Source organism: Furipterus horrens, unplaced genomic scaffold (genome assembly GCF_987537825.1).
Source record: "Furipterus horrens unplaced genomic scaffold, mFurHor1.1.pri manual_scaffold_13, whole genome shotgun sequence".
In the NCBI taxonomy this organism is placed as follows: Eukaryota; Metazoa; Chordata; class Mammalia; order Chiroptera; family Furipteridae; genus Furipterus; species Furipterus horrens.
This window is the reverse complement of record NW_028327183.1, coordinates 47216312-47231383: the sequence shown is the minus strand read 5'-3', so window position 1 is coordinate 47231383 and position 15072 is coordinate 47216312. Positions and strand designations below refer to the sequence as shown.

Sequence of the window (15072 nt, the reverse complement as noted above, 5' to 3'; positions counted from 1 at the left end):
GAGACAGAAAGAGGAGAATGGGGAAGAGGTCAGGCCTCTCTCTGTCCACAGCTGCTCCTCATATCCCGGGTCAACGATCCTTTGGGGTGAAGCCCGAGTCCCGGGAAAAGTCCCTTCTTGGGGTCCGGGACCCCACACCCGATTCCGGGGTCCCGAGAGACGCTGCCTGAGAGACAGAGGCAAAGACAGATATCGGGAGTCATAAAGAGACGAGGCGGGCCGCAGACCGCCAGAGGGAGACCGGAGATGGAGGCACGGAGCTGCACACTCGTGGGGAGACGCACAGAGAGGACCTGCGCGCCGCCTGCACAGGCCCGGGGTGCAGCCCCCATTCTCCTGCCCTTCTGAGTCCCTGAAGCCTCCCCTTCCGCCTCCCGTAGCTCAGTGACCCGGACTCAACCCCAGCGACGGCCCCGCCCCCAGGGAAATCCGGGAAAGCCCCGCTCCGCTGGGGCCCCGCCCCGGGGCGGGGAGAAGGGCGGCCGGGGAGGGCACGGGGAGAGGCCCGCCTCCGCCCCTCCCCCCAGCTCCAGCCGGCCTCTGAGTCACGTCCCCCAACCCGCCGGGCCTGTTCCTCACCCAGCAGCCCCGCCCGGCAGGGGAGGGGGACTTGGGGGGAAAGGGGAAGCCAGACTCTCCACCCCCACCCCCTGCTCTGGACTTCGGTCGCTCCGAGTCTAGTCTGTGTCTCTTCGTCTCTCACGATCTCTCTGCCTCCTCAGTCGCCACGTCTTTTTCTCTGTGTATTTTCAGGATTCCCAGGGCTAGGGGCACGGGCTGGGTGCAGACACCTGGCCGGGAGGGGCACATTCAACGTTTCTCTGCGCGCCCCCCACCGCGCTCTGCCTCCCGCCCCCCCCACCCCCCCAGGGAAGTGCAGACCCGGGGTCGGGGAGACACACGCGGGAGCAGGGGTGGGGGCGGGGCGGGCAGAAGGGTAGCGCTTGGCGCCTGCCAGGACGGTCCGGGCTCTGGGTGCGTCTTTTCTTTCCCGCAAAGGAGGAAACGGCTAGGGAAGGGAAGTGAGTGATCAAGGTCACCTGGCGAGGAAGGGGGAGTCGGGACTCGAGCCCGCACCACAGCGACCCCGGGGAGTCATGGAATTGTTTCCCCTGGGGAGAGGCTGAGACGCAGACAGCACTGCACAGGCAAAGTGATGGTGAGCGATGGCACGGGACTGCAGAGGCCGAGACAGTGAGCACAGACAGACACAGAGGCAGAGACAGGGACAGAGAGAGAGAATCGGAGCGCGAGAAACTCGGACATCTGTCCAGACCCGGGGGCCAGAAGAGAGACAGTTACAGAGACTGAGGGTCCCAGAGACGGACCGAGGGCCAGAAAGACAAAAACACTGATAGAGGCCTGCCGTCGCTGGGGTGGGGACCCCCCCCACACACAAACCCTGACCCCGCCTCCTTCCCTACCCCACCCCACTTCCAGCCGAGGCCCAGTCACCCTGGGCACCGCGGGGCCAAGAGGGGTGGGCACGGGGCGCGGCTTGGGCGGGGCGCGTGGCGGGCTGATCCTCGGGGCCACGGGAGCGGCATCGGGTCCAGGAAACCCCTGGAGCGCGGACGGGTGGCCCCGGGGTGGGGGGGGGCCGGGGGCGTGGAGGCGGGCGGCCGGCACCGCCCCGACCGACAAAAGTCCCTTAGGTTCAGCCAGCGGCAGAGGGGAAGTCCCGGCTCCTGGCTCAACCTCCCTCGGTGCCGCCGAGCCGAACCGCGCTCCGGCCGCCCGCTCGGCCGCCGTCCCAGGCGGCCCCATGCCCCGATGCCCCACGGGGGCCATGGACGAGGGGCCTGTGGACCTCCGCACACGGCCCAAGGCCGCCGGACTCCCCGGCGCCGCGCTGCCGCTCCGCAAGCGCCCGCTGCGCGCGCCCTCCCCGGAACCTGCCGTCCCTCGCTGCTCTGCGGGCCCCTTTGTCACCCTGGATCCCCTGGTTGGCGGTTCCAATACGCCGGCCGTCCCCGCACCCCCGCACGGCCTGGCCCGGCCAGAGGCCCTCTACTACCAGGGTGAGTGAGTGTCTTTCTCAGGTCAAGGTCGGGTTGGGGGCCAGACAGGGCATTGGGTCACCAGAGCCAGGGTACAGAGCTCAGACACAATTACAGGGAGTTAGGGGAGATGAGGGGACAAAGGAACAGAAGCCAAAGTCCCAAAACGCATACATGGGGCTCCTGGGAAAATGGGGGGCAGGCCCGGAGGTCCCAGGCATACAGATATGGGAGCATCAGGTAGCAGTGCCTTGGGACAGAGGTATGGGGGTCCTAGGAAGCTGGGTGTCAGAGACCCCTGAGGGACAGAGCCTAGAGTCCGAATGCCACATATATGGGGACCCAGGGGACAGTGCCCATCAGTACAGATTTGGTGTCTCAGGGGACCCAAGGGGCAGAGCCTGAAGACTCAGGAGCACAGAATTACAAACTCTTAAAAGAAGCCAGATAACTAGGCTTATGAGGAATCAATGCTCCTGCCCAAGGAGCCGAGGTCCTTGGCATTCAGATATGTGGGGTCAACTGAAGTCAAAGGAATAGAGACCCGGCTCTAAGGATATTAGGGATCCCAGGATGTCAAAATCTGAGGAACCAAGACATTGGGGGACTTTGGAAATTAGGAAAACGAAGTCGGAGTTCTGAGCACCCCAATGTATAGGACCACGGGGATGCAAAGAAACAGAACCAGAGACTGGGGGTCCTAATGAGCCAGCGGCACAGACCTCCAGGCTTCTGGGCAGCATTATGTGTGTTTAACAGGGATCAGGGTTCCATCTGGGTCACAAGACCAGGTGGTATTAGAGGACTTGGGGACTGAGGATCCTAGTAAGAGGGGACAGGACTGGGGAGATCTGGGACTCAAGAATTTAGGGCCAGGATGAAGGATTCCGGGATCTTCAGGCAGAAGGCCTCGGGGGCACCAAGGCCTGGTATTGGAGATACTGGGACCAGGAAGCTTGGGGGAAGTAAGGAATGGGGGCCCCCAAGAATCAGGAGATGACAGAGAAGGCCAAATACCATTCTCCCCATCTTGCCTCCATCCCCGATCTCAAGGAAGGGGGCGTCCCCTGCCACAGCTGTGCCCACTTCACCACCCCCCAAATGGCCCCCAAAGTGACAGAGCCCATGCCTAATGCCTTCAGACCTTTGCCCGGTTTCTGCACCTTCCGCCCGCTCAGGGTCAGCCTCAGGCTATGCATCAGGAAGCCTGCCACTGCCCTCCCTCTCCCATTCCCTGGTGAGAACACAGGTCTCAGTTTTCCCCATCTGTGCAGTGGGTACAGATTTTCCTGCTGCCGAGATCTGCCCTTTCAACAGTGTGATTGGAACAGGCTTCCGGCACCACCTCTGTCCCCTAGGACCCACCCCTCTCCCCAGGTGCTCTAGCCAGTCATGCCACACCCCATACCCAATGCTTTGTCCCTGACTTTACCTCCCTAAGCCACAAATTCACCAGCAGGCAGACCCTGAGGTCCCCCTGCTGGTTGATGATGGGGTTCAGTCCTTAAGGGATTCTGCCTAGCAGAAGAAAGGGGTCAGAAACTCGAAAAGATGAGTGAAAATGAGAGTGACCAGGGCTGGGGGGGCACAAACTTGGGGGCTGGGGGAGTTGTGGGAGCCCAGAAGAGGGACGTGGGAAGGGGGTTTGTGCTGAGCCTTCTAGGCCCAGTGTAAGACTCAAAAGGGACCTGGGAAGAAGGGCAGCGGACCCTGCGGAATGAAGGTCTGGAAGTGGGGAAGGAGTTGAGGGTCTGTGGGCTTGACCTCATCGCATCCTCTTTCTGCCTAGGACCTTTACTGCCCCTGTACCCAGCCCCGACCATGGGCTCTGCCTTTCCTCTGCTGAGCCTGCCTCCGCCACTCTACCCCATGGTGTGCTCCATGGAACACCCGCTGTCGGCCGACATCGCCACAGCCACCCGTGCAGATGAGGACGGAGACACGTGAGTAGTAGCCCCCCATTAATGGGGAGTGGGCGAGGGAATGGGGAAGCCAGTCCTCCACCAGCCTCACCCACCACAACACAGTGGCATTCAGCTTGGCCTTCCTAGCTAACCCCACCGCTGACTGTGTGTCCTTGAACAAGGCCGGGTCCCTCTCTAAGCCTCAGCTGACTCTTCTGAAAAATGGGCACCCTGAGAGCACGCACCTCCTAGTATGTTTTTGGAGCAAGGGGCTTCAAATTTTTTATCGCACTCCAAAAATGAGAAAGTCATTTCAGCAATTCATTTCTTCTATGAATTATATGTGTTAAGCTCCTAGTACTGAGCCTGGTAAGTTGTGAGTCCTCAACAGCTATTAATTAATGTTATTATTGTATAGTAAATCCAGCTCAAACACACACACATACACAAACCTGAAATAAAAATCACACCAAACAAAATATACTCGCCCTCACTACGTGAGATCTACTTTAGTGTTTTCTAGTCTAGCGTAGTTCACTGTCTCGTGGTCATGCCCCACTCAATTACTTTGACGATCCCTTAAACTGATTTCACAGACCCCCTGGTTTTATCACCTGCAGTTTGAAGAACGTATTCTTGAAGCTGCTGAGAAATCCTACATGGGAGGGTTTAGCTGCCTGCCTAGCACGTAATAAGCGCTCAACATACTTGACCATCATGCTTATAATTTCATCTGCCTCAGTTTGAATCTCAGCTGGCCACTTTCTCACTCCTTTCTGACTCAGTTTCCCTGTGTAAAAAAAACGGGAACCATAAGTGAGCAGGGGTCTCTGAGGCGGAAACGAGATGATTTCTCTAAAGCACGTCCCTGGGAATTGGTCTGGGGACTGCAGACCACAGGGAGGGATAGCTTGAACTGGCCTGTTTCTGCAGGGCAGGGGTGGCAGGGCGCCTCCACTACGGGTTCACTGCTGGTTGTGAAGGTGACTTCACATCCCTGAGCCTCAGTTTTCCTATCGGAACACCCGCAGCTCAGAATAACATCTGCCGCGGCAAGGATTCAGTGTGTGATGTGGTGCATGGAACAAGGCGCAGTGCACAGTAGGTGCTTAATACACGGGGGAGGGGGCTGGATGTTGTTGTAACAGAGAGCTCCCCGGCTGCCTGTGGGCCACGGTGCGCACCCAAGCAGGAGAAAGTGTCTGAGATATATAAAGGGCTGGATAAAGCTAGTTTCCTCCCACTCTGGCTACTCCTGGGGTCATCTGTGAAACAGATTTAATGTGTATCTGCCCCCAGGGGTGAGTTGTTTGTAGCCTGTGAAAGCGGGGTGCAGAAGGAGACCTGGCCCCGCGCCCCACCCGCCCTCCCCCGCTCTCTACATCTCCCGCCTCTCCCCCTCTCTCCCCCAAAGCAAACACTTCTGCCTCAGCTGCTAGTCGGGGGAAATCCCTTCCCGCAGAACTTGACCGCAGCCCAGCTGCTCTGCCTCCCCCACGTCAGCACCCGTCACTCACTCGCAGCTCCCCCCTCCCGGCTCTCCCTCTAACCTTAACCCCTTCCGCTGGGGCTGAGGCTTTACCGGAATGGGCAGCTGGCGCAGCCTGGGGGCGGGGGAGGAGGGCACGCCAAGTCTGGGCCCTCAAAGCTGCAAAGCTTGGTTGGGAAGCTAGACTTCTAGGGACTTGAAGGGAGCAAGAATCTCAGAATGTCTGGACCCTCAGGAGGTCGGGCACTGACTGGCAAGATGGAAATCTGGGTCTGCAAGAGAGGGGGCGGGGGGCGACGATTACTGAGTCCCAGAGAGCAGAGTTTGGGGGTACTGCACTCCTTAATCTCTGAGGGATAAGGAACAGGGTGCAGAGCAGCTTGGGGAGCTAGAACTGAGAGGGACTAGAAAGTCCGTATCAGCAAAGAGACCCTGGAGGTGGGCCATGGGATATCGGGGGACCAGGAGCCATCTGGAGTCTGAGCCCTGCAGGGTGGAGTCCCGGAGGCGCCCCCGGGCTGGAAGCCTTGGGGTCTTTCTCCCCAGAAAAGCGAGGTCTCTTTGGCTCGGGCTCCCCCTCCTCCACCCTCTTTGAGGATGGAAGGCGGGGTGCCGGGGGTGGCCGGGGTAGATCCCCGGCGGGACAGGCTTCCCTCCCCCGGGAGCAGGAAGCGGAGCCCCGCCCCGCAGACCTGTTACTGGAAGTCCGAGGGCAGGGCCGCCCCTCCCGTTCCCACTTCCTCCAGCCCCGCCCCACCCCCTGCGGCCCGCGCGTTTATGGGAACTCAGGCCTGGACGGTTTCTCTGAAATCATTCGCTCCTTCTGCCCTCACTTAACCCCGAGCGCCCGGAGAGACGAGCGAGGGAAGGGAGCCCTTTCCAGGGATCCAGCTCCGGCCCCTCCCCCAACTTTTTTTTTTTTAATTGGATTTTCAAGGATCAGGATCCAGGTTCACCTGAATAACCTTCTCCTGGGAGGTGGACTATACTTGACAGAAGAGAAAACCGAGGCTCAGAAGGGCCACGTGACTCTGCCCTAGGCATTCAACTAGGGAGGGCAACAACCCAATTTGCAACCCTGGCCTCCTTAGCCCCCCAAAGCCCTCTGGGCTGCAGAATTTCTCCATCCCAAGCCAAGCACCTAGGGAGCTTGTTTAAAATAGCGGGTCCATGGCGCGCATTCCACGGTTGGGAGGCCCGGGTCCCTAAGCAGGCAGTGGTGGGTGAGAAAGCAATTGATCTTGTAAACGGACTTGAAGGCAAGGTTGTGCGGGCTGTGTACTTGCAGTCAACCCTGGGCCCCCGTTCTAATGTCCCCAGACCCTAAGCGAATATGCCTCCGCCTACACACAGTCATCCCAGATTGCCCTCCGCTTGAAACAGCTGTTCCAGGTCAGGGGCCCTGGCAAGCTGGCAGGAAGTTTATGCACCGGGCAGGGAGCAGTCAAGGGGCTGCGTAGTCTCAACGGGGCCTCAGCCTTCTCACGGGGCATGTTGCAGCTGGAGTGGCCTCTGCAGTTGAGTCAGAAGGCTGGGCCCTCTGTGCCAGACACTATGCCACTGGATGGTGGCTGCGCCCCTCATGACCCCCGGCAAATAGTGCTTTTCAGCAGAGGGTAATTCCCGGAGAATGCTGAGAGCTGACAACCTTCCCAGAAGCCGAGGAAGAAGGGGGGATCGGGTTTGCACAGCCCAAACTCTAGAACAATGACCGCATTCCAGCTTGTCCCACCCTCCCTTGTGGGCAAAACTTCCTCCATATACGAGTAGATACCCTTGCGCTGAATGTAATGTTAGAGTTACCACTGAAGGAGACTTCCATGGCCTCTAGTTTATTCCCACGCCTTTCACAGATGAGAAAACTATGGCCCAGAAAGGGGTAGGAACGCAGTCACCAGCTTCAAGAATGGCCAGGTTTCATTGAGATGGATTCATTTATTCAGCACATGTTGAGAGAGCACCTGCTCAGCGCTACGCCCTGTCCTTGGCACTGAGCAGGGACTGAAGCGAACAAAACGCCCTGCCCTGGTGGAGTGGGCCTTCTAGCCGGGGGGGGGGGGGGGATTCAGACAAGAAACAAGTAAATTGTACATTAGGTGATGATATGGAGAAAAATTAAGCAGGGTACAGGGAGGAGGGACAGACAACATTTTAGCAGAAACCAGGCAGGTATCTGGTGGAAGTGTTCCAGGCAGAGGGAACAGCTAGTGCAAAGGCCCTGGGGAGGCAAGCATGCTTGTTATGCTTGAGTAACAACAGCAAGGAAGCCAGTGGTCAGAGCAGACAGAGAAGAGGCCAAATGGATTGAAGAGGGAGACAAGATCACATAGGGCCTGTGGGTCGTGTGAGGACTGAGCAGAAGAGGGGGCGCAACCTGACAGGGTCCCTCTGGCTGCTACGTGGGGGGACACACTAGTAGGGCCATGGTGGAAGCAGGGAAGCCTTCAAGTAGGAAACAGTCCAGGAGGAAGATGATGGTGGCTGAGTCAGGATGGAGGGAGTGGGGATGGGAGAAGTGGTTAGAATCTGGAGATACTTGCAAAGTATCCGGCACATATTGAGGTTAGCACTGCTAAGGGTATGGGGATGAGAGGTGACCAGCCCCTAACGTCTGTGACCCTCCCCTCCAGGCCACTCCACATTGCTGTGGTGCAGGGCAATCTGCCAGCTGTGAATCGTCTAGTCAGCCTCTTCCAGCATGGGGGCCGGGACCTGGACATCTACAACAACCTCCGGCAGGTGAGGCTGGGGACCTGTTGGCCTGGACTCCTGGGTCTGAGGGGGGAGGGGCTGGGGGCTGGACTCCTGGGTCTGAGGGGGGAGGGGCTGGGGCCTGGACTCCTGGGTCTAAGAGGGGAGGGGCTGGGGGCCTGGCCTCCTGGGTCTGAGGGGGGAGGCGCTGGGGCCCTGGACTCCTGGGTCTGAGGGGGGAGGGGCTGGGAGCTGGACTCCTGGGTCTGAGGGGGGAGAGGCTGGGGGCTGGACTCCTGGGTCTGAGGGGAAGAAGGACTCTTGAATCTGAGGGAAGAGGTGCTACAGATTTCTGGTTCCTGAGTAAGACTGCAGTTGGGAGTCAGGACTGGGAAACTCTGAGGAGACATGACTGGGACTCAGGGCAGGACATGGGTCCCTCACAGTCTCTGTTCCCCAGACGCCGCTCCACCTAGCTGTGATCACTACTTTGCCGTTTGTGGTCCGCCTACTGGTGATGGCTGGTGCCAGCCCCATGGCACTGGACCGCCATGGCCAGACGGCAGCCCACCTGGCGTGTGAGCACCGCAGCCCGGCCTGCCTGCGGGCCCTGCTGGACAGCGCGGCCCCGGGCACGGTGGATCTGGAGGCCCGCAACTATGACGGTGAGCACCGACCCGGGTGCAGGATGGGCTTGTCTGGCAGGACCTGGCCTCCTTCTGGAGCTGCGGAGCCCCAGGTGCCTATTTGACTGAGTGTCCCTCTCCTTCAGGGCTCACTGCCCTGCACGTGGCCGTGAACACCGAGTGCCACGAAGCAGTGCTGCTCCTGCTGGAGCGCGGCGCAGACATCGATGCGGTGGTGAGCGAGAGCGCGCGGGCCAGCGTGCGGCCCGGGGGGCGGGGCCGGCGTGGGAGAGCGCCGGCCCGGCCGGCTGGGTGGTGGGTGGGGCTCGAGGTCTCCACCTCGTTAGAGACGCTGGACCCAGCGGTCAGGATGCGGACGGTCGGCTGTTGGGCCTGAGCCTGGAGAGACTCAAGGACCCTTCCCCCTCTGCCGCAGGACATTAAGAGCGGCCGCTCCCCGCTCATCCACGCCGTGGAAAACAACAGCCTGAGCATGGTGCAGCTGCTGCTGCAGGTGGGTACGGCGCTGCCCTTGGCCTCTCGCCCACCCTTTCCTCTGGCAGCAACCCACCATCGCCCCCGTCCTCCCAGCTTTGACCCTTCCTTAGGCCTCGTTATGGCAACTCGAAGAGTTTACTCTCCGGGCTGCGAACCTGGGCCCTCTCCTAGCGGTCCAGGCCCCGTCCAGCGAGAGCCTTGCTGACCCTGCCTTCCGGCTTTGGCCCTGTCCCCGCGCTGTCCTTCCGCCCGGACTCTATCCCGAGCCTGTCCCTTCAGACTCCGCCCCGACTTCGGCCGGACTCTGGTTGACTGAGCGTCGCTGACCCGCCCTGGGTTCTAGCTCCCACCCTTTCTCATCACCCCGCCCGCGACCCGGTCCTGTCCCAGGTTCTGCCCCCCGCCCCTCCCTAGGCCCCGCCACCGTCACCCCAGGCTGGGCCCGGGTCCCAGCCCGTGGCCGCGGTCCTGACCCGCCCCTCCAACCCCGCAGCACGGCGCCAACGTGAACGCTCAGATGTATTCCGGCAGCTCGGCGCTGCACTCGGCGTCGGGCCGCGGGCTCCTCCCGCTGGTGCGCACGCTGGTCCGCAGCGGCGCGGACAGCGGCCTCAAGAACTGTCACAACGACACCCCGCTCATGGTGGCGCGCAGCCGCCGGGTGAGTGTGCGCGCTGGTGGGTGGGGGGCTTGGGGAAAGTCTGTTCCCGGGCGCGAGTGCGTAGATGTGTGTGCGCGCGCCTGAGCCTGCACGTGGAGGGGAGCGGCTGAGTGGGTGGGTATGAGGTCTAAACCAGAGGAGAGACTGAGGCACAGAGAAAGGAAGCGACGTGTGACCACCTTCACCTGCGGAGAAAGAGGCCGCGCTCACTGACAGACCCCATAAGAGAGCCGAGGGGGAGAGAGGGAGTGGCCTGGTGGTGATCCCCGTCTCCCTGCAGGTCATCGACATCCTGAGGGGGAAGGCCACGCGGCCTGCTCCTGCGTCGCAGCCAGAACCCTCCCCCGACCGGAGCGCCACCACCTCCCCTGAAAGCAGCAGCCGCCTCAGCTCCAACGGTGAGAAACGGGCTCCCAGCCTCCAGCCCCTCAGCTCCCTCCTCCCCCGGAACCATCCAGACCCTGTGCCCTCCCTCGAAATCCAGGAGTGGGGGCTCCCAGGCCCCTGCTCTCTGGGTCCGGTCTCTCATGCCCTCACCCTCCTCTCTTCTTTCCACAGGCCTTCTCTCCGCATCACCATCCTCCTCGCCTTCCCAGTCTCCCCCCAAGGACCCCAATGGATTTCCCATGGCTCCCCCCAATTTCTTCCTTCCTTCCGCATCTCCACCTGCCTTCCTGCCCTTTGCGGCGGTCCTTCAAGCCCCTGGCCGGCCGGTGGCCCCCTCCCCAGCTCCAGGAGGCAGCTGAGAGGGATGGGGGGGCAGATCTTGGACTCATGAGGAGGGACCTCCCTGCCCTGTGGAGTCAGCCCTCCTGGAAACTGTGAAGATCTCACTCTGCCCCCCCCCCCAATCTTTGGAACCAGAATTTGCACAGAGGCACATGCATTTACCCCCTCTTTTGATCACACATACTCCCCCATCTGGTCCCCTACCCAGGACTCTTTCCCTTATTATTCTCAGGCACAGTCTCCTGTCTGGAATTCCACCCAATCATGTATTTCCTTCTCCTCTTCCAGAGCTGGTGGAACCAGGGAACAGCCACTTCCCTCTGCCTTCCGCCCTCCGCCCATGACGAGGGAGAGATGGGCTGTAGCGAGGCACTTATAACAATGTAAATTATTAGGCATTTTGGTTGGATTTCTTTTGTAATAAACTATTTTTGTACCATATCCCTGGCTTGGCTGGACCTCTTTCATGAGGAGTCTGGAGGAAGTGTGTTTGTGTCGTACCCAGCTGACTCCCTGAGTGAGTGGTCTGTGAGTCTCAGACGACGGGGACGCCCGGAGTGTTTGAATGTTCTGTCCTGTGTCACTGTGCCATTGTTTCAGGGATGACGTAATGTGTGATGTATTTCCAGGGGACCGTTAGATTCCATAGTGACTGTGTGTGTGTGTGTGTGTGTGTGTGTGTGTGTGTGTGCTTCTGAGGAGCACCACAGCTGACTGCTGTGGGACTCTGGTTGTCTCTGGCTCTGTGTGTGTGGCATTTGGGAGACCTGTGACCATCATGTGATTGTTTCTATGTGATTGCCTCACTTGGTGTGTCACATTTTACTCACTGGTTCTAGGTCCCCCTAACATACAATATCTCTGTCTTGATTCTGTGGACACATTTCTGTGGACTGCATTCATTTCCTGTCCCCACTGTAACAAAGCACCACAAATTCAGTGGCTTGAGGCAACACAAATGTATTCACTCAAACTTTTGGAGGTCAGAAGTGTAAAATCAGTTTCAGTGGACCAAAGTCAAGGTGATGGCAGGGCTGGTGCCTTCAGGAAGCTCTAGGGGAGAATTCATTCCCTTGTGTGCTCCAGCTTCTAGAGCAGCAGTTCTCAACCTGTGGGTCGCGACCCCTTTGGGGGTCAAATGATCCTTTCACAGGGGTTGCCTAAGACCATCGGAAAACACATAATATAATTACATATTGTTTTTGTGATTAATCACTATGCTTTAGTTATGGTTGGAGGTCACCACAACAGGAGGAACTGTATTAAAGGGTCGCGGCATTAGGGAGGTTGAGAACCACTCTTCTAGAGGATGCCTTGGCTTGTGGCCCCTTCCTTGTGTCTACAACCTCTTGCTTCCATCTGTACTCTCCTACTCTGCTCTCCTGCCTCCCTGTGAAGGACCCTGTGATTACACTGGGCCCACCCCAGATAATCTCCCCATCTCAAGATCCATAACCTCATCACACCTGTAAAGTCCCTTTGTCATGTAAAGTCGTCGGCAGCCGTCCGTCTCGAGAGACGATGGTGTAGCTTCTTAAGAGTCTATCTGCACCTCCGAGAATGGCTGTGCAGTCCGACTAGGGAGTGACACGGTATCTGTCTCCTCCCGTGTTGAATCGACATCTTACGATGACGCTGGAGTGTCCTCTCCAGTGAAGCTGAAGCTACAGAGCCTGGGCAGGGTGATATGGAGGGTCTGCTGTTGCCCATGCAGCAGACCACCCCTCTCTTCGCAGCTGAAGGGTCCAAGGGAAAGACGGAGTCAATACAGCTTGGCTTCAGGTGCGCCGCAGGAGTTGCCGGTGTTGACTACAATGTCAAACCGCCTTAGGGACTCCAGCTCCGGATTTTCTGTCGGGGTTTACTCCCTTAGCCTTTCCCCTGAAGAGGTATGCCGCAAGGCAGCGGAGGTTTTTTGGAGTCAGAGTTTTCCTTCTCTGATGTGCCCTGACTGGAAGATCGAACCAGCGACACTTAGCTCGCAGGCCGACGCTCAATCCACTGAGCCAAACCAGCCATGTAAAGTGACACCACAGATTCCAGGGATTAGGACCAGGACATCACATTGTGGGAGCCTTTATTCAACTGAACCCAGGCTTCAATCAGAGAATAAACATTACTAGGAGTCTAGAATATGGATGAGATTTGTTACCAGGATTGACCTTCAGGAAGGGAAAATAAATGTGCAGTGGTGACAGCAAGGACAAGCTGGAACCACCAAGGAAGGACTGGAGCCCCATCAGTCCCCACTGCCCCAGCCTTGAAGGTTGTCCTTCAGGAGAAGCTGGTGACCTTGGTCGCATTGTATTGGTCTTCATGAGTGACCACGTGGTCCTGTGTTGCTGAGTGATGGTGAGTGTTGTATATTTTTTTTAGTCTGGGGCCTCCCTGGGCTACTGTGTCTTCCTATGTCTTGGCACTTGTGAATATTTCTGCTGCCAAGACTCCTATAACATGTTGTATTTGTGGCACCAGCATCTTCCTGGGAGGCACTGTTGAGTTCCATGAATGGCTGTGTGTGTGTGTATGCATGTGCGTGAGCACATGTGTGTGAACACATGCACACACGTCCATGTACACCCACTTCCAGGTCAGCTCTGAGTGGGTACTAGGCCTCCTGACTTAGGTGGCCATGCACCTTTGTGCGTGTGGGTGACAACGTGCCTCTGTTTCTGACACTCTCTGGACTATGGTGTCCCTTGAACCACCTAACTTGGAAGGTATATTGGTTTCCTGTGGCTGCCTTAAGAAGTGCCCACAAGCTCGGTGGCTTAAAACAGAAGTGTATTCTCTCACAGTTCTGGAGGCCAGAAGTCCAGAATCAAGTGCAGGAAGTGCCACATTCTCTCCAGAGGCTCTAGGGAGGATCCCATGTTGTCTCCTCCGGCCTGTGGCTGCACCAGTCCAGTCTCTGTCTCCGTCTTCACACGGCCTTCTCCTTTGTGTGTCTGTGTCTCCTCTCTGTCTCTCTTATTTTTATTTTATTTTTTTTTTGAGATTTTTAAAATTTATTCTTAGAGGGGAAGGGAGGGAGAAAGAAAGGGAAGGAAACATCAGTGTGTGGTTGCCTCTCATATGCCCCCAACTGGGGACCTGGCCCACAACCCAGGCGTGTGTCCTTAATGGGAATCGAACCAGCAACCCTTTGGTTCACAGGCTGTTACTCAATCCGCTGAGCCACAACCAGCCAGGGCCCCTTCTGTCTCTTATAAAGACACTTGTCACTGGATTTAGGGCTCACCTGAGTAATTCAGGATAATCGCACCTCAAGATCCTTATCCTAACAACATCTGCAAAGACCCCTTTTCCAAATAAGGTCACATTCACAGGTTCTGGGGACATATCTTTGTGGGGGAGCACCATTCAAACCACTACAGAGGGTGACTGTTGGGAGTCCCACCACATGTGTAAGGTCACGTGCAGTGACTGTCTCCTCGCTGCTGCTGCCCTGCCCACAGCAGCCGGCCCCCTTCCTGGAGCAGACTCTTGAGAAGTGTGGTAGTGATATGGGGTCTGTGGTTCTTTGTGGCTGTGTCCGGTTCATTGTCAATTGTGTGACCTTTTTTTCTTTTTAAATCTTCACCCAAGTATATGTTTATTAATTTTTAGAGAGAGAGTGAGAGAGAAATATCCATGTGAGAAAGAAACATCACTTGGTTAACTCCTGTATGCACCCTGACCGGGGATTGAACCCACAACCTAGGTATGTGCCCTGACTGGGAACTGAACCCACAGCCTTTCAGCGTATGGGTCAATGCTTTAACCACCTGAGCCACATGTCCAGGGCACACTGTGTGACCAATCTGAGGATGTGAACAGAAATGCAAATATTAGCAGCCACTGACTGATGTGATGACTTCCATATTCCAGGTGAGAAAAGTGAGGCTCAGAGAGAGCAAGTCTCCTGTCCGAGCCCAAGTCCACTGCCCCCAGCACCCATGCTCAGAATCACGGGGTCCTCCTGCCTCTCAGGAACATTGTGTGTGGTTGCGTCTATTATTTTCAGTATGTGCATGCAGAAGTGTGAGCATGGGCCCATGTGTGTGTGCTACTGGAAAGGGTGTAAATAACAGCCAGATGTGTCACTGAGTGTACAGAACCTGGAGTCAGAGCTGAGTTCGCGTCCTGCCCTTCTGGCTCCTACCTGTGTGACCTTGATCAGGTGACTCCAAAGCCCTGATCCACATCTATAAAAATGAGGGCACAATAATAGTATTTACCGTGTAGTGTTGTTGTGAGGATTAAACTTGGATGAATTGTGTACAGTGCCTAAAATAGGGCATGTTGCTGAGAAAGAACTTGATACATAGGAATTGCTGTTCTGATCATCGGGAAATTGTTTTTGAGGACACAGAGGGGAAAAAACGTAGAGATGAGAGGACCTACTCTTTGCTCTGATTGAAAAATGGGATAATCAGGACCTAGCCTAGATGTGTGTGGGTTAGCTAGACTTTTTACCCTGCTGTCATAACCA

At 57.5% G+C, this 15072-nt stretch overlaps 1 protein-coding gene across 1 annotated transcript; it reads left to right on the top strand.

Annotated features, from left to right (window-relative positions):
* The first annotated feature begins 1621 nt into the window (after positions 1–1621).
* On the top strand, positions 1622–11039 carry BCL3 (BCL3 transcription coactivator). Its single transcript, XM_090259981.1, has 9 exons — positions 1622–2021; positions 3790–3943; positions 8024–8132; positions 8545–8749; positions 8857–8945; positions 9147–9224; positions 9702–9869; positions 10150–10267; positions 10428–11039. The coding sequence occupies exons 1-9, from the start codon at positions 1766–1768 to the stop codon at positions 10613–10615; spliced, it is 1365 nt and encodes a 454-aa protein (XP_090116107.1). The 5' UTR covers positions 1622–1765; the 3' UTR covers positions 10616–11039.
* Positions 11040–15072: the final 4033 nt, after the last annotated feature.